At 39.3% G+C, this 19,575-nt stretch overlaps 1 protein-coding gene across 1 annotated transcript in view; it reads left to right on the top strand.

Moving 5' to 3' along the window:
* The first annotated feature begins 1,188 nt into the window (after positions 1-1,188).
* EIF3H (eukaryotic translation initiation factor 3 subunit H) overlaps positions 1,189-19,575 on the top strand; it is an 89,857-nt gene continuing 71,470 nt past the window's right edge. Inside the window, exon 1 of the mRNA XM_075705542.1 lies at positions 1,189-1,314. Within this exon, the coding sequence (XP_075561657.1) occupies positions 1,195-1,314 (120 nt within the window). The 5' untranslated portion in view covers positions 1,189-1,194. The remainder of the gene's footprint in view (positions 1,315-19,575) is intronic.

Genomic DNA, 19,575 nt, shown 5'->3' with positions numbered 1-19,575 from the left:
TTCAGTTTGTTCTGGCCCCGATACAGGCAGCTGGTAGGGAATATTCTTGAGATGTTAAGGCCATTTTATAGCAACAGGCAAACCCTGCATCTGTGTCTGCTAGAAAACACAGATACATCTTTGTACTGGTGTTGGTAAATATGTTCCCTTCCCCCAGTTAGAAATTAGCGTCAACTACATTGTTGAAAAGGTTAATGGTGAATTTTTATGAAGTCATATACTTGGCATAGTGTCTGGAGAGCTTTGGAGTGTTTTGTGTGTCTGCCTTTCATAGCCCACTTCATTTTCAGAAGAACATGTAGGGTTTGAAATACTTTAAAAAAAAAACAAACCCACAAAAAAGAACAGCAAAGCAAAAACAACAGTTAACTTTTTATACAACACTTAAACCTTTTCCTGGGAACAGCACGAGTAGCTGACAGTTCAGGGTTTTGTATCCAATGTTAAGATTTTGGACCTCCTCTCAGTGCACTGATGACTCGTTATTCATCCTCAAGACAAGACACATTAACTCCATAGCAGGGTGTTTTCTTAAAGCTAAAATCCAAAGCTTTCAAATCTGCTGTCTTTTAGAAGTGCTTGTCCCTCAGCATCGAGCTGGTTTATTAGGCATAAATGCTCGCCATGAGCAGAGCCTCCCTCGGTCCCGCCGGGGAACCCTCACCGCGCCCGCTGCCTGCGCCAAGGCTGGCCCGGTGGCACAGCTGTAACTTTACGTGACCGTAAGCATCAGAATCGCCCAAGAAAGCCATGGAAACGCACGGCCTGAGGTTCCCAGGTTGTCACAAACGCTTTGCCGGGCGCCAACCGTGCCAGGCCCCAACCGTGGGGAGGAAGGCGGAGAGGAAGGGCCCCTCGGGCCCTCTCCCGTCCCAGGCCGGGTGAGCTGGGATGGCCACCGGCGCCTTGCACAAGGCACAGGGTTTCTCCTGCTCCAGGCGTGCATCCCACGCCCGGGACCGCCGTGCCGGCTGGCGAGGCCGAGCGAGGGCCGCTCCGCTCCAGTCCGCCGCGCCCGGAGGGCGCCCGGGGCCGTGCGGGACCGCCGCCATCGCACCGCCGCCGCGGCGGCACCGCGCATGCGCCTCCCTCCCGTCGAGTTTCCGCCCGGAGCCGTTTCCCTGCGCGCCGCCGCGGCCTCGCCGCCGCTTCCGGTGTTTCATTTTTCTCTTTCCGGCCGGTGCGAGGGGAAAGATGGCGTCGCGCAAGGAAGGCTCTGGGGCTGCCGGCAGCGGCTTTGGCGCCTCGAAGGGCAAAGGCAAGGCTGCCGCCACGGGCGACTCGGCCGTCAAGCAAGTGCAGATCGACGGGCTGGTGAGCGGAGGGGCCGGGGCCGCCGCTGGCGGAGGGGCGGGTGGGGCGGCCGCGGCCGCGTGGGGCCGCCGGCGGGGCTGGTCCCGTCTGTGGGTGGTGCCGCGGCCTGGGGCCGGTGTCCGTCCCGGGGCCGGGGTCGCCGTGGCGCCCCGGGGGACAGGAGCGGTTTCATTCTCCTCCCAAGCTTCTTAACCGGCGGCCAGGCCCCCCGGATGCTCATTCCTGGGGAGGGGAGCGACTCCCTCCCTTATGGAAGTGAAGGCCCGCACAGGGCAGGAATTAATTGCTTTTAAATATTCCCTTTCTTCCTTCGGCTCCGCTGTCCTGGTGCCCGGGTTTTCTGTTTCCACGTTTCATAGCTCAGACTGTTGAAAACTACACAGGTGTAAGTGATGGTGAGCACGGTGGGTTTTCCCCTCGTCCATTGTGCTTTTTGCCTTCTCTGTTAGGACTGCTGACACCTCCTGCGTTTTATTAATAAGAAATAAAAGAAAACTATGGATTGAAGGAGTTTAGCAGAGAATAAAGCTATTCTAATAGAGGCGATCCGTGCAGACCTTAAGCGGAAGAGTGTCTACTGAAGTTGGTTCTTGGGATTGCTGCTGGATATTTTTGTGTCAGTTCATGTCTCATACAATTGATATTACTCACAATGACATAAAGTGGGGAAAAAATAATTACTTAAACTTCTTAAGGATAGAAGCATTTTTTTGTTACTTCTTCATTATCTTTCCCAAGTGTCACCAAAACACTGTACAGCTGTAGTGTGAAGGAGAATCAGTATACTGGTAATGAGAAAGAAGATCATAATTTTGGGGCAAGCTTTTAAGCCTACTTGGCATTTATTAGTGATAGTCCCCAGTCATTGTCCTGGAGTTACACACTGTAGTAAATGTTTGGGAAGAGAAAGAATAACTTACTTCTGTATAGTGCTTCTTATGAAGGACAAAATTTGAATTAATTAGAGTATTTCTGCAGTATTCTGTTCAACTGTCTGTGTGTCTGTGGCTTTGGTGCATGTAGCATTTTCAAGGGGTGGTGAAAACTGATGAGTCGTGAAATGTAGTCCTAAAAACGTAGCAGCTGACAGCAGACTGCTGCTGTTGCAAGCAGCCTAGAGCCAGATGGACACTGGGGTGGGTGTGTGTGGCTTTTTATTAGCAAATTTGAGGGAACAATGAAAAAGGGAATAGTTAAGAGCAGGACACAGGTTGGCACCTTTAATTCCATTTCTGTGTGTGTAAAAGCTGTTTTATCAGTTTTGGACTTTAACAACTATTAAATTCGATTTCTTTTGTTCCTGCTTTAATGAAATACAACAGATGTTTCAAAACTGTTCGCTATCAGCTGTGTAATCTGTTTTGTGAACTACTGTTCATTCAAATCGACTGTGAATGGCCCTGATGGTCTGCTTCTGGCAGTCCAACAAATACCTATGAATACTTTTTGCTTTGTGCTTTTTTGTTCTTTTTTTCCTTGTCCTTGTGTATTCTTCTGGTACAGCACAGTGGTGCCTCTTGCAGTCTTGCAGTCTGTACAGAGGAAGGTAACTTACTGAAAACAGTGGAAAGCTTTCATCTTTCCACCTGCTGAAGATGTCTCCCAATGGCTCTTACACAAAGCGTTCTCAGGACACTAACAGTGTAGTTCACGAACCTGCATGACATCTGTGGTGAAGAGAAGTGTTGGCATAAATTTGCTTGCTTTGTAAACAAAGTGGCGGCTCCCATTGCAAGTCCTCAGAATGTCTTACTGAAATTCTGCTAAAATGTTTCTAATATCTTAACGATTTAAATGTCTCATCTGTGCTCTCAGAAAGTAACAAGACTTCATCAGTCACTTGATGATGACCAGGGTGATTATGTGCTGAAGTGGAGATGAATTTTAGTGGGCGTCAGGGAAGTTAGCAATCTCTTTCTCCACTGGTACCTCATCTCTTGGCAGTGGCATAAGTAATCCTTTCAAGTGGGACTGCTTTGAAAGCAAAGACATGCTACGTAGATTGGTTTTGGGTCTGCCTATGTAAAATAGAAGATGCATCGGTCTTCTGTATATGTGAGAATTTGAAAGTACTTTTAGAAAGCTTGTTATTTCAGAGGAACAGTAAAGTGAAAGAAAATAATATTAGTAATAAAGAGAAGTCATTCTAAATGACAGTATGTTACCTTAAAATGTAATACATAATGATGCAGCAATACCTACTTTCTGGCCTCTTTTTAAATTTGGTACAAGTAGAGCATCCTATAGTTAACTTTTTTCTTATTTTAATCTGATTAGTTCCTTATTTTATTATGTAATGGTGTAATTTGGATTTAGATCAAGTGCAATTTTGTTTCAGGTAACACAATAGTAAATTAAAGAGCACTGCCATGGCAGGAGTAAAAGCTAACAATGAAACCCTAACTAATAAGATGGGCTAAACCTGTGTAACTTTAAAAAATGTTAGTACTATCAGAGTATTCTGCAAAAATAATAGCACCAAAACGTAGGGAGATTGAGGGAGAACTGTGTGACGTTGATGACACTTGATAACTTGATTGAAGTACCGAATGCTCCTTTATAAAATGCTTCTGAAATTAAATGTGAATGGTAGATTTCCAATCTTCACAGTTTGACAGAAAGGAAGGGAAAAACACAAGTCTGTACCGTTTTCTGTCAGCTTTTCTGCTAGATAATTGAGGTCTCAGTCATCAGATGATACATATGGCTAGCTACTGTATCAGCATGATAATGAGATTCCAAGTATTTTATTCTGTTTCTGATAGCTTGAACGCGGTTTTGTTTTCTGATTCATGTTTGAGAGATCTGTAGCAGACATAAATTATCTATGTATATAGTTATATTGGCAGTTTCAAATTAGCAATGTCTTTTGTAAGGTGCGATAAGCAAAAGTGGGTGGTATCCTTCATCCAGCTCAGGAATACAAGGAACAACAGCAATATCAAAGAAAATTGACTCTGTCAAGTTGCTTTTACAATACAGAAAGAGAGACTGCGTGTGGATTCAGAGCCATTGATGTTGAGGAGGTTTGTTAAATAAGGCATCTTTGAGGTGCTCTTGGAACTGGTCCTCTTCTGAATTATTGAATTGAATGGGTATTGTAGTTTAGACTATGCAATGAACAGAAATATGAGATTTCTGTTACTCCTTTTAAGACAACATTGTGATCTGCTGTGGGTTTATTTAGTAATAAAGTTTAGTAGTGGCAGTCTATGCTTGTTCTACAGATCACTGTGTTTAGCTCATCCCTAATGAGTAGGGATGTGTAGTCTGTATAAGAATTTGTACAACTGTAAGGGATAACATGGTTTTAGTTGTGTATTATGGAAAGTCCTGGTATGTCACTGGTTTATGCCATCGTAAAGTGCTTGCGCTGGTTCAGCAAACAAAGTATCCCATGTGTTTAAGTTTTTACATCGATCTTTTGTTGATGTAGCAGTGTGTCAGAAAAATTCTATGCTTACTGAATAAACCTATAGTGAAAGCAGTTTCCAACGTAGGTGGTGTAGTCTTTCTAAGAAATTAGAATTCTCAGGGTAAAAAATAACCCTTCAGAAACTCACATTTATAATGTGCTTTTTCTTTCAGATGAGATGTAAGATTTCCTGTATTTGTTTTTGACCATCCTGAGAAAAAGACCAGAAGATGAGTGCAATACACCACATTTTGTTGTCTTTGCTTCCTGTTGTACAAATTTGAATAGAGATTCCATCATGTTCTTTTCACTCAAGTAGCCCAAAGAAAAATTGTGTTCATAGTAGTGGTGATCACATGCATAGGATATTTCTGTCTTTTTTTTTTTTTCTTCCTTTCTTTCTGTATGGCTGTGAGTAAGCAGCCTTTTCATGTTTTCTGCTTTTTTGAGATTAGCACTTACCTGATCATTCAAGTTTGTGATGATTATAGCTACAAGGAGCTTTATGAATACTCTTAAATGCCTTCTGGAATTCTTAGAAACAGTAATTGTAAATTTTATAGTGAGTGTCCATCTGCAATAATCACAGAAAAACAAATGATGGTAAGAACTGGAGGAAAAAAAAGCATGACTGAGTTTTTGCAGCTTGGTTTGCAGTAGGCTTTTGGACCTAATTAGAGCTTACACCTTTTTAAAGCTGTTTGTCCATTTGGAGTACCATAAGCTTTTTTACCTTGTGTTTATTGCTTTCTGAAGGCATTTTTAGAAGGTGAGTGAGCTTATTCTTCAAATAGTCTCTTTACTCTGCTCAGCTATCTACTTTCATGGAGTCCATAAGAAAGAGATCTCTCTTGAAGAAATAAGTTTAGTTTCTTAAGTTTAGTAAAATCACCAGCAACTTTGGAAGTGTAGGTGGAAGAACATACATGAACATGGAAATCATACAAGTTTTCCTTCTATAAGGAACTAGACTAATAATTCTGCTGACTCAGTGTCTTATATTGTTGGAACATGTGTATCTGATGTGGTCACCTCAAACTGTTTTGTAATTGTGTTTTAAAAGAAGTGCAGGGTTACAATTATCTTTTGCCATTTGAGAATGTCAATTTAAACAGAATTCAGACATATGAAGACTAAAAATTACTTTGTTTATTATTAGTTCTGGGGCTTCTGCATACTCTCACCTGCCTGGTGGTAGATCAGGGCAGCTAGTTCTAGATGTACCAGGTGCATTCACAGTTGATTGCAACTGTATTTAATTGCAGGCATGCCATTCAGAGGTTGGAAAAGTTGTGGTTGTGACCAGACATCTAGGAGTCTCTTGTAGATAATTAAATTTTGTCTCTGTTCACTTTTTCATTGAAAGGAAGGATATATAACACATGCTTTTTCTAAGCTTCACATAGGAACGAGGAAGCGTAGCACAGCTGTGGTGTGTGCATGTGAGGAATGCATGGAAGGAAAGAACATAGGCTTTCTTCCCAGTTGCTCGTGTGCGGCAAATTGTCCGATCCCTTTTTCCTGCTGAGTGGGGAAGTAGCAACAGATACAACAAATGTTGTAATGTGTAGCTTTTACTACACTTGCTGGAGGCTCTTCTGTTTTTTTGTGTAGCTAGTGGGGTCCAGGTGTGAAAACCATATTACAGCTTGAACGCTTATGTATTTCTGGCAAAATTCATGGGTATAGTTTAGACGAGGTTGTGCATGACTTAAAAGCATCGAAGAAACAGCTCACAAAGCTTGCTAGATTTTCAGTTTCACAGTTATATGACCCTTCATAGCAAGGAACTCAAAAGTTGCGCTCAGGATCTTCCCCAAAGGGGTAATCGTTATCACATGCTGTCTGAAATAAATGTAAAGCAGTGCCATAACTTGCTTACGTTTTCCTTTTTTTGCAAGAGGTGTTGATAGACTCTTGTTTGTTGTACTTCTAGAAATTCTTTAGTGGGGGCTGAATTTTTTTTTTAATTCAGCTTCTGAAATTAATGAGATTTGGTTCACTGACATATTCCTTTGCTTCAGGAAGGTGCAATAAATTCAAACTGTAAGCTGATGGATTTTAGAACATAAGCACTAGTTATTCCTTTAAATGGAAAGAAATTTTTGGGTTAGCTAAATAGATGTGTCAGTTTTCTTTTATGAGTGCCTACCTGTGTAGTCAAGTGACCTTCTGTGTTAATCTGTGAAAAGGAAAGATACTTGTGTGTTCCTGTTTATTGCAAGAAAGCAAGGGAGAAGATTAGGTTACCAAATGATTGCATTTAGTGATGTCAAAATGCAGAATGAAGTCCATAAATTGCTGGAACTTTTACAAGACTCTTGTACCTACACTTACGAGTCTGAGTGGTCTGAATTTGTAAAGTTGTGTATAAACTGAGCCAGCAGTGTGCCCAGGTGGCCAAGAAGGCCAACAGCATCCTGGCCTGTATCAGGAATAGTGTGGCCAGCAGGAGCAGGGAGGTGATTGTCCCCCTGTACTCGGCACTGGTGAGGACACACCTGGAATCCTGTGTCCAGTTTTGGGCCCCTCAATACAAAAAAGACATTGAGGTGCTGGAGCGTGTTCAGAGAAGGGCAAACGAAGCTGGTGAAGGGTCTGGAGCACAGGCCTTATGAGGAGCGGCTGAGGGAACTGGGGTTGTTTAGCCTAGAGAAGAGGAGGCTGAGGGGAGACCTTACCGCTCTCTACAACTACCTGAAAGGAGGTTGTAGTGAGGTGGGTGTTGGTCTCTTCTCCCAAGCAGCTAGCGATAGGACGAGAGGAAATGGGCTCAAGCTGCGCCAGGGGAGGTTTAGATTGGATATTAAGAAAAATTTCTTCACAGAAAGGGTGGTCAAGCATTGGAACAGGCTGCCCAGAGAGGTGGTGGAGTCACCATCCTTGGAGGCATTCAGGAAACGGGTAGACGTGGCACTTTGGGACATGTTTTAATGGGCATGGTGGTGTTGGGTTGGTGGTTGGACTGATGATCTTAGAGGTCCTTTCCAACCTTAATGATTCCTAGTTTTTATTTTCATTATGAATGATCCAGCCACCAAGCCAGGAGGCGTGGGGTTGCTACTCTACCCTTAATTGGTTTAGTGGTGGACTTGGTAATGTCAGGTTAGTGGTTGGACTGGATGATCTTAAAGGTCTTTTCCACCCTAAATGATTCTATGATTCCATGATTCTAAATATTTATTTTTCTTATTTCTGCAAAACTGATCTTAAGTCTGAAGTTCAAACTGCAATTGCGTACCTAAAACTTTTGTAGCTGTCTCTAAAATTCACATATTTTCTGGGAGTGTGGTTAGTGGGTCTGTACTGTTGATTTATACAGATAGTGAGAATAACCTTTTCATGGAATCACATGAACAACTGCTTCAGTTTTTCGTATATCGTGGGTTGTTTTTTTTCTTTCCCCTTTACAGCTAACAAACATCTTTTCTCTTTTTCATTCTTTGTCCTATACTCTTTTGGGATCTGCATTACACCATGGAGGTAATGTAACAAAAAATAATTCTGTTTTTGGTGTTATGGCTGTGTCATGAAACACTACTCTCTTGTACAGGGTTTCAGGTATAAACCCACTTGTGGAATATTGCTGTTTTCTTCGGAATGCTGTTATTTACTTGTTTTCCAGTGGAAAATTTGAAATGGGAGAGGGTGACAAGGAAATACTGTGTTAATTTTGTGCTTATTGGATTAATGATAAAGGTACTTGGATTTCTTGCATCTGCAATTTTAAGTAAGAACCATTATAACTGTAGAAGAGAATGTAATGAGCGGTTCTGATCAACTGCATTTCCTGTTATTTGTTATCTCTTAAATTATTTTTCTTCAAAATTACTGTTCTCCTGTTGCAATTTTTATTTGACCTCTTTTACACGTGCACTGGATTATAGCCTTTAACTGTATGAGTGCCAACTGTTTGCTCTGTAGTACATTTGCCTCCTTTCTCTCACACAGCAAAGTGAGTAAATGAGGCAAAGAGGACAGAAAAACTCTGGTACCAAAACTGTGGTACTGAAGTAACTGCACTGTGACCATGGAAGCAAATAAACCAAGTTAGTTTGTTGTCATTAAAAAGTCTTATCTTCCCGTTTGCTGCATTATTACAATGGAAGTCTGCAGGGTAACCTTGTTTCATGTTTGTGGTAACTCTTCAGCATTTGCTTTTGCAATATTACTGTTCTTTTCAACAAAGTAATAATATGTATGGATATTATTTAGGCTCTGTATAACATTGCTTTACTGGAAGTAGCAGGTTGATGGCTGTAGGGTGTTGTGAGACTTTGGCTGTTTTTCATTTACAGGCTGGTTTCCCACTGCTATGTAGCCTAACCTTGGAAACTTGTACTCTTGGGTAAGCTTATTCCTGGGTTACCTGAAAGTTTGGTTTTGTATAAGGAAGCAGCATGCAGATTCTCCAGTTTTTAAATCTTCTACTACTGAAGGTACCAGGAAACTGTGTAGTCCTAATAAGAGATTCTGAATTTCCATCAGAGTTTGGACACTTTTCTAGAACACTTTTTTAGTGAAACCTCTAAACCTATTCAGCTGTTTAAAATTGCACTTATCAAGGGCCTCCTCTTCATATTTCTGTGGTTCTTGCAATTTTAGTAGTGATATTAGGCAAAATATAAAACTGTAAAAGCAGAGATGAACTGGTGTATCACTCGGAGACGTAAGATCAGGTAGGATAAGTAACATTTTTACTAGATGAGCATGAAAGCTTATGTAATATAGAAATTGAACTAATACTCAAAACCAGAGTTACTCCATGTGGTGGATTGTGGGTCATGTCTGACCACTAGTATGTAGATAATGGCTATATGGAAACTTTCTTCTGGGAAAATAATATAGCTGTGGGTTGGGAGATGGGGATCTTTTAGCAAGACAAGTGTGCTGGCTGCTAGGCCGAGTAAGTTTTTTATTAATCAAGTTTGCCTTCAGAGTAATCTCGAGGAAGTATGTTGTTACTGGGAAGCTTTTTCATTCTTTGCAAATCCTCTGTGTGAGGATATTCTAGGAAGGAGAGTAAAAGTAAGGGAAAATAATTCCTCATCCAACTAAATCCTTAAGCGCCAATATACGACTTTTTTTTTCTTATTAAAATCCTAACCTCTTGCATTTATGTATGCATTAAAAAATTTATATCCAGTAATGTTTTTGGGAGAATGTGGTGTTGACTGACTGAATAAAGTTTTCTTATACATTGCTCTTACATAACAACATAATTGGAGATTAAACAACATGCTAAAGCATTAAAACTCACATTGCTCTTATTATTTCATTAATGGGAATGATGTTTCATTTTTTATTAAACTACTGCATATTAATTCTTTTTACATGTATGCCCATTGTACACAAATTTTACATATTGTAGAAAGTAGCAAAAGCTACATACGTTTCTCAAAACGACTATAGGTTTCTTTTCCTTATCTTCATAGCTGCTAAGATGGAAAGCCTTAATACTGCTAACAATGCCATTCTGTAGTTAATGAATATTGCTAGAGCTTTCAACAGAAGCCTTTATGGATAGCAATGGGTGAGGCATACCTGAATCTTCAGGCCTTCAAACTCTTGAGGTGAGGGTTAGAGGCCATGTTGATACTCAAAATAACCTTCTAATGCCAGGTAGTATTTGTTCAAGCTACTTAATTCTGTGAGTCTTTGAATATATATTTAGGTGTACTTCTTACAGTTTGTATAGAACTTAAGCTAAACCTTAAGATATCCTTGTCAATTTATTTATATTAAATACAAACATACATTGGCTAAAACATAAATATGTCAAGAAGACGGTTAGCAGTTGTAGGCCTTGTCTATATTTGTATTTGCACCAAATACACTATCTATAGTGTAGATATTTCTCTTGTGTCAGATATGACTAATTTAATGAAAGATTGTTACTTTAAGCTTCATTATATCATCCCTGGTTTGGAGATGATGTAGTGTGCCTAATGGTTTGTGTTGTCATCTATAGTATCTAGAGTTTTTTTTGTGGATGATCTTAAAGGTCTTTCCAACCTGAACGATTCTGTGATTCTATGAGAGTAGCAGTGGTACAAATCAGAGTGGTAAAGAGTTGAATGAAGTGTACCAAGAATGTTATCTGTTCTCTGTGTTCTTTATGTCTCTTTTTACATCGGCATGTTTCTATTTAAAGCAAAATAAAAAAGATCCCTTTGTTGGTTTTTATTTTTTTTTTTGTTGTTTTGCTAATCTAGGGTTCCTTCAGTTCTGGATCTGTGAGTTGGTTTCTTCCAGCAAGGAAGAGACTTTTTTTTTATTCTTGCTATTGATTTCATTTTTAAATATAGACAGTATCCCCTTTGAGATTTCTTAACCTGAAACAGGTAAAGTACCCACATCATGGTGGTCTGAGGTTTAAAATTTCAGTGTGTCTTGTCAATGGATAGCAGGTATACTTGCTAACAGAGCACAAACTTTAAATGATTTGTAAGAGTGCTTTGGTGCACTCAGCATCTACTAAGTGTCTTGGTAAGTATACTCTAGTGAGGCATTTAAAACTAGAACATCTGGTATCACTACATACCGTGAAACTAGTGTGCTGACAAAGGGAGTTAATCTAAATGTGGAGGTGGTTGAAATGTGTTGAGCAGTGTTAGACTTCAAGACTTGAAGGGGACAATATTATTTCAAGACACCCTTTTTTTTTTTGCTGTGTGCAAGGAGAAATAATGTGTTGGCCTCTACACTACTGTCATTAACAGTTAAACCTCTCATTATTTTTTGTTCCTGTTATGTGCGTATCAAACTGTATAGCTGTTGAAAGCAGTAAATCGTGCTCTTGTGATATCTAGTTGGCTGTGTTAATACCAAGGAAAAGAATATTTCCACCAAATATCTTTCAAATAATTTACTACATTTTAGTAATTAAAATATTACATCAGAAACAAATGAGGTAATAAGCATTACTTTTGTGTGTTATTTAGGTGTTAAATTTGACTCTGGTATCTACGAGTGAGGAGCTGACAATTGCTGGCTTTGTTGCTGAGACAATGCATTATGTCCTCTTGCACACTGAAGCGTTATTAAATGTTCTCCTTTGGTTTTCAGTTTATTGTAACAAAGTTAGACCTTTGCAGCTGACATGCAGCATGGTATAGTTGAGGGCAGCATATAAAATGCAGCAGGCTAACGGGCAGAAAACCAGCAGGTACAGATACTGAAAGGCCCTTTGTGGTATGTATAAAATGAACATCTTTTATGCCACGTTATGTCTTAGGACTTTTTCTTCTACCTTTCAAATAAAGCTTACAGACCTTATGAGAGACCTTGTGAGAGGAGGAACAAGTCTTTTGTTTTTTCTAGTCTTTGAAAGAAGATAATGTATTTTCAACTTATTGTTGCTGTAGTCTTTTCTTATTAATCTTTCTTTGCCAGAGACATTTTTTGGGTATGATTACTTTGTGGGTTTTTTTTCCATATTTACATACTTGCTCAAAATACATTCTCAATGATGGTACAGTTCTGAGCATGCTGTTCTTTCAATTTTTTTTTTTTTTTAAATTTTCAGGCATTGTTAAGATTGCAGAGATGTGATACCTGCTTTAACAACAATGTTTAGCAGTTACATTATGTTGCTGCATATTAAATGGTATCATCTTAAGGAAAAGTAAATATGTTGTTAACATAATAAATTGGAAAATTTCATGCCTGTATAATAAGAATTCTTGTTATTATTTTGTAAGATTATCCAATAGTCTAAAATCAAGAGTACAGAACAAGGACAATGTAACTGGTTTAACTTTGATAATGTCTTTTGTAACATGCATACACCAGGTTATTTAGGAATAAGCATGGAAATATTCTTGAATGACTCATATGTGGATGCTTACTTAAGATAAGCATTTTATGCCCTTTTTTGGTTTTTTTTGGCTTAATCTAATTTTAAAGTTAATAGAGAGGCTTATTTATTTAATTACTGGAGTTTGAAGATGCACCTGAATTTTGCTGTGTGCATGCAATAACAGGCTAATTCTCTTTTATATATATTTGGTCCTTTACTGGAAAAGGAAGGTTAGGATGTTGCTGTGAGTATATAAGGCTCGTCAGTCTCTGCCTTTGTTCTGCTGAAACATTGTATCCTGCTTTGCAGTCCATTTGCTGTGCATCCTTCCCGTTCTGTGGAGCCCCATATCTGTGTGAAGGCAATGTACATACCTATTCGTGTTGAGCAAGTGTTGTGCCCATTTGGTGTTTAGGATCTTAGTTGGAGCCGTAAGTCACTTCTTGTCAATATTTGGTTTTTATATGCCTGAGGAAAATAAGCACTCTCATTGACAAAATTCTTCATTAACATAGGGCTGAGTTTTGAGCACTTAAGACTCAGTTATTTTACATTATTTACATTAACTATTACATTATTATCAATGCAAAAAATTAACTGTTTTAAAGCTTTTTAAACTTTATATGATATATAGGCTATTTACTGCAGCCATCATATCACTTTTTGGGAACAATCTGAAAGCCATAATGCCTTATCTTAGCTATTATTAGAAATTAAGCTCTTCTGGAAGTGGTTTTTGCATGGCCATGTTCAGATAGATGGTGATACAAAGGCAAGTTTTATCTCTATTTGAAAGATGGGGAAACTGAAGCTTACCAGCAATAACTGACTTTCATGGTTTTTTCCCTCAATTTTATACTTCAAGTCATCAGGAAAACTGAGACTCAGTCCAGACTCTCTTCTCTGGATTGTACTACCTGTTACTAGGAGGATCTGTCTCTGTTGCAGCCCCTTAGCACATAACCAAGCATTCGCCAGAAAGGGTAAGTGCTTGAATGTGGAAAAAACTGTTGCACAAAAGGTTATAAATTATTAAAATGCCATGGAAGTCATGTCCAGTAGGGATTTTACTGATTACTTGGAAGCATCTGTTGAATGCATATGGAAGTAATGATTTTAAGACACACCCTTAAATAATATATGTATTCCAGTTTTGTTGTGCAGGGTATGGTCTTTGAAAAAGATCAGTAGTCTCAGATCAGCCCCCACTCCCTCCTCCCCATCTAGCTCTGCCCTATTTTACTAATTTTTGAAGGTCAAATAGATAAGGGTACCTGTCTTGCAGTTTTTCTGCAGCTTCAAAATTATAACAGTTTGGCACAATCTGATTAAAAAATAGGCTGTTAAATAAAATTTGCTACTGCTGCTCTTGGCTCTTTAAATCTTTTTATAGGACGCTGCTAGAAGTTCATGCTGAAGAGAAAACCTTTTACTTGCAAATACACTACTAGCTCAATGAGTACTGTGAATATTTTAATGATGGTGATTCACTAATACACAGAACATACGTATGGGCTGTATGTTGAAGTATAAGCATAAGGCTCTGGTATATTGAGCGGAAAATGTTGAAACTGTGCCTGCCTTTACTGCTTCTATATAATTTCCATATGTTGTGCTCTAAAGGAGTGTATTAATCAGCTTTCATTCTTGAAATGATGGTTAGGTATTGAATTCATTAAAAATAATAAATATAAATTGTTTCAGCAATTTACAAAAATTGCCTAAAGTACTGAATGTATTCAAAATATTTGAGTTCAGTGAGATTCGTGAAATAGGAGAAAGAATACACTAAGTAGTCCTGGGGAAATGCTCCGTCCCACTTGTAACTAGCAGAATTTTGGACGTTAATCTTATTGCAGCCCTATCGCTGCCTCCTAACAGTGTGCTAATAACATCTAATGCCCTGCTGCTCGCACGATTGAAGTCCTGGGGCTGCCTTACAGAAATGTTTCTACAAGGAAGTGATTCTGCAGTGCCTGTGGCCCTGATGGTTTCCATGGGAATGAGCATGAATCCATGTACTGTGAAATGTGTTATGAAACTTTGTATTATGGAGGAATACATTATACCAGTGTGTGAACAGGGCAATGGAGAATTTAAATACACAAATGCAATGGTGCATTTTTACTTCCGTTGAGGCAGTATTTAAAGTGTATTAATGGCTTGTTAACAACCATGAAGATGATTGTTAACCTGGACTGTTGTGCAGTTTAAAAAAAACAAATGAAAATGTAGCACGACAAAAATCAGGAAGAGATTGGTCTGTTTGGTAAAATATACCTTGATTAACATTTGATATTTTTCTATGTTTCAATAGACTTTTCTCCACTGTTTAATGACTTTTTCCTTTGGAGCACTGAGTTTGTGTTTAACTTCTTCCCTTTGCAAGAACAAGCAGCTCTCTTGGACCTGAGTAAATAAATGACTTAAACAGATGTTTCATGGTGCCTACAAGACATCAGCTGATTAACGTAAGTTCCTGACAGAGTCGAGGAAAACCACAGCCTACGAAAAGCCAACAGGCCTCTAACCAAGACCCAGCAGTCTCCCCTTCTAACGTTGTATTTGTACAGAAACAGGCTTAGTGTCTGTACGACTTCTGTTTTTCAGGCTGAATTCCACCTACCAGTTATGTCAGTAGCAACATCTTTTTCATTTTGTATTTTACATAAGATATTTGCCAGTTTTAGTTCTAGGTATTAACTAATGGTTTGTTTCATGTTCTGTGTCTGGTTTTATATAAAAATCAGTGATTTTTATAATTTTGAGTAGCTTTTTTTAGTAGGCTTTATGGGTTTGGTGGTGGTTTGTTTTTTTTTTTTTTTTTTTAAAAATCCCCACAGCTTTTGAAGTGTCCCAGTAGTGGAATGAATGAGAAACTAACCCATGTGTACAGCAGCTGGGTGTGCTTCCAGTAAATGCAATGTATGTGTAAATCACCTGGCAGTGTCCACAGTGAGCCTGGACTTGCACAACCACCTTCACTGGAAGACTGGGACTGTTGGAAGGTGCAGGCAGGCAGTTATTGCTGTAGAGGAAGGCCCTGTTCTTGTTAGACTGAATTTCCCTCTTGCTTGAAGGGAGGCTATAGAGCTCTTGAACTGCAGCAGTTTGAAAGTAGTTTCTCTTAAAAAGAGAAACAACAAACCAACTGAAAGAGCAGGTACTTATGAATTATTTTATATAGGGCATTACCTGGCAGTGGTTTAAATTTTGCATTCAGTTTGCATTGAACGTGTTGCCGAGACACACATAATCTGTGTAACAGTTACAGAAAGTGAAAAATGAACTGAATATCTGCTTTTTCTAGAGTGAGCTTCAGGGTAAGCAAGGTACAGCTTTTCCCGCCATGCCCCACAGAGTGCATGTAACTAGTTAATGTTCAGGAAGGAGTGATAAAATGCTTCTTGGCCTGTCACTGACTTTGAGTTGTGCTTTGAGCCAGCTGCTTACTGAGATAAAGTCGTAAGGTATATTCTATCTCGCTTAATGCTATGTATGTATATTATCACCTTCTTTGTCCTGTTGGAAAAAAAAAAAAACCACAGGAAAGTGTTTAGTTAGATGGCTATAAGCCCTTTATGAGGCAGGAGGTAATATGGAAAACCATCAAGATTCCTATAATTATAGGGTGATCTGGTTCCTAAACCAAGTAGAGGTGACAAAATACTGATGTTAAATCAATAATCCGTTATGATTTGGGTAGTTTCCTTCAGCCTAACATACGTATTGCAGAGCTGCACTCCTTTTTGAAGGTTTCTGATGTTCCCTTTTGTAGTTAAATCATCTGAACAAACTAAGCAGGTGATATGGTACGAACTGATGCAATAAGTCACCCGGGGAACAAAAAGCTTTGAAAGCTTTTCATATGCTCAAAAGTATTCAAACAGTACAGGAGCATGTAACATTCCCCCTCCTGCCCTGCCCTGCCCCCCGGCTTCCTGCCCCCGCCCGCCGTGGTTCAGCCCCAGCCAGCAACTCAGCACCACGCAGCCGATCGCTCACTCCCCCTGCCCCGATGGGATGGGGGACAGAATCGGAGGAGTGAGAGTGAGAAACACTCCTGGGTTGAGATAAGAACAGTTTAATAATTGAAATAAAGTAAAATAGTAATGATAATAACAATAATACAATAATGATGATGATGATAATAATATACAAAGCAAGTGATGCACAATGCAATTGCTCACCACCCGCCGACCGATACCCAGACAGCTCCCGAGCAGCGATCGCTGCTCCCCGGCCACCCCCCCCCCCCCCCAGTTTATATACTGAGCATGATGTCATATGGTATAGAATAGCCCTTTGGGCAGTTTGGATCAACTATTCTGGCTGTGCCCCCTCCCAGCTTCTTGTGCACCTGGCAGAGCATGGGAAGCTGCAAAGTCCTTGACTAGCATAAGCAGTACTCAGCAACAACTAATAACATCAATGTGTTATCAGCATTCTTCTCCTACTAAATCCAAAACACAGCACTATGTCTGCTACTAGGAAGAAAATTATTCCAGCCGAAACCAGGACGCCCCCCTCCCACCCCACCCCCCCCCCAAAAAAAAGCCCTAAGGTTCAAGATGGAATATTTTCCATTCAATTTAACATGGATTTCCAAGGTGATGTGGTACTGAGGACCTACGTGAGACAAAACCAACAGAATCCTATGATATATAGTTTCTGTGTAAAAAATATACGTATTAGCCCCTGCTTGAGGACCACCTCAGATCAATATGCAGTGTTCATAATAGTTGACTTCAGGCCCAGCTCCAGGAAACTTCCACTCTCATGTCAAAAAGAGATTTTGATATTTACACCTGATTGAGATGGTATGAAATAGCATGCATCATTCTGTTATGCCTCCTATATAATTACTGTTCTTAAGCCCCAAATTTCTGTCAAGTTCAGAAATAAGATTTTAACATCTGGTGTTTATTAGCTGTTGAGTGACATAAAATGCAAGCTTACTGTTCCAAGAACTGTATTTTCAAAGGCTTTGTAAGTGCTGGTGTTAGGGATCTAGCCAGTCAAGATAAAGGTAAAACATTGTGGGGCGTTTGAGGCCTTCTGTCCAAAGGATAACTATTATACTTGCTAGACAGAACAGTGAGGGCTAAGACTCATTATTTCTGAACTTGCTGTTCAGAAACTACTTTTTTTTGTGAAGTTACCCTGGTTTTCAGGTCTACTCAGTCTTGTCCTTTTGGCCTTCGATTTTGTACAGTATGTTTAGATTAAATATCTTTCTGATTACTTGTCAGGGGATTAAAATACCTTTTTTTTTTGGCCACCAATCATAGTTAGGATTGAAGATACCTGTCAAAACAATTACTTTAAGATGTTGAAGGTCTTAATGGAAAACAATTTTTTTTTTTTACTTCTCCTGAGAGAACAGTTGTAAGAGCTTTTATTCTAAAGTTAAGCATGAGGAAGAAAAGAACAAATGTTTAGACATCGATCATGTCAGGAATGGTCAAAAAATCAGCACTGTTGAATAAGAGAATCCAGAAAAATTAAAAAAAATCTCTGCAGATGATCTAGAATATGCATTTCAGTGCATTCAGGGTTTGATTTTTCAGTAGAGATTGTCATTTCTTGAGATTAGTACGACGTGGAAAATTCAGTTGCACCTCTGATCTTCAGTTCATCTCATGGCATGGCTTTATGTAGTGGCAGTCTTGTGCTGTGAAGTTTCATATCCAACACCTAAAAGATCAGGGTATCAATCTGTTGATTTTGAGCTTTTGACACTGTATCTGTCAGTGCTTTCTAGAACATGTTTCTGTGGACTGTACTGAGTAAATTGAAATTTTTTACATGTGTCTGTAAATGTTTGTCTCCTTAATCATCCGGAGGAAAGTGTTATGTGTATTACACGTATGTTTTCTTACTCTTAACTGTTGCAGTGGTATCTTTAATTTGAGTTCCTTTTCTCCTGGCAGGAAAGTTGAGAGACTCTGTTACCATCTTATCAAGTGGTGCTGTAGCCAGGAGACAAATCAGCTCAAGGCAAGTTTTTGCTTGGTCAGCTTCCAGAACTTGTCTTTTGTGAGTGTGGGATAAGCACTTATCTTAGTGTGTAAAAACCTCATCTGGAACTATTAAAAAATGTTAACATTGCCCATGTTTCACTGTATCTTGTTCTAGTTTTCTCTTATTTTTTTTTTCAAGTCTTTGCTTCAAAACAAAGCCATTCCATGCTCTACCTGAGGATTTCAGAACTGTTCAATTAAATTTAATTTCTGTGTAGCTAATTGGTTAAGTTTCAGTACAACGCAGGTTGTAGATTTGCTTTTGGTGTAGGGTGTGCTGGGGAAGCAGGCAAGGCCACTAAATTAGTGTAAAATTTGGTATGTCTTCATTTGGATATTATTAAACAGGTGAACTAACTCTTCTTCTAGAGGTGCCATATATGCATTTTATGTGTGTCAGGTAGATGTCTTAATTTTAGGCATCTCTGATTTTAGCACAATTCAAACTCAATTACATGAGTTGTTGTTAGTCATGGTAGTTGAGATCTATCCATTTACAAAAATACATTAACGATTCTCTCTTGAACTTCGTCTGTACTAGGATTTTAAGTAAAATTGCTCATACTGTAATGCTTAAATGTAAAAGTTCATGGTTTGAGAAGGCTCCATATGTGATATGGATATATTCAAAATATGTCAGACACTATTAACAGTAATAGCTTTCAAGACTCTTTTGCCAAGCTAAATACTGATCACAGTTTTGCCAGTGTTGAATATTGAGAGGATGTGGGCGTTGAGGCACCTTCCACATTTGATGCCCATGTCGGTTATGGTTGGTTTGAAAACAGCTACATAACACAGTGTTATTTATACTCTTTTCCCATTCTCTCCTCAGATGCTGGCAATTGGTGCTGGTGGTTATGCCGACAAAGCTTTCTTGGGTGGGGAAAAACTGTTAAGCATTCAAAAAGATTTAAATACTTGATTTAAGACTAAATCAGCTTGTTACATCACGTATCCAGTGGGCTAACAGAAGCTCTCTTTTGTTTGATATCACATCTGTAAGACGCAGCACAGGTATT

Source organism: Pelecanus crispus, chromosome 2 (assembly GCF_030463565.1).
Source record: "Pelecanus crispus isolate bPelCri1 chromosome 2, bPelCri1.pri, whole genome shotgun sequence".
NCBI lineage: Eukaryota > Metazoa > Chordata > Aves > Pelecaniformes > Pelecanidae > Pelecanus > Pelecanus crispus.
Note: the sequence above shows the minus strand (reverse complement) of the source record. Positions and strands in the feature narration are given on the sequence as shown.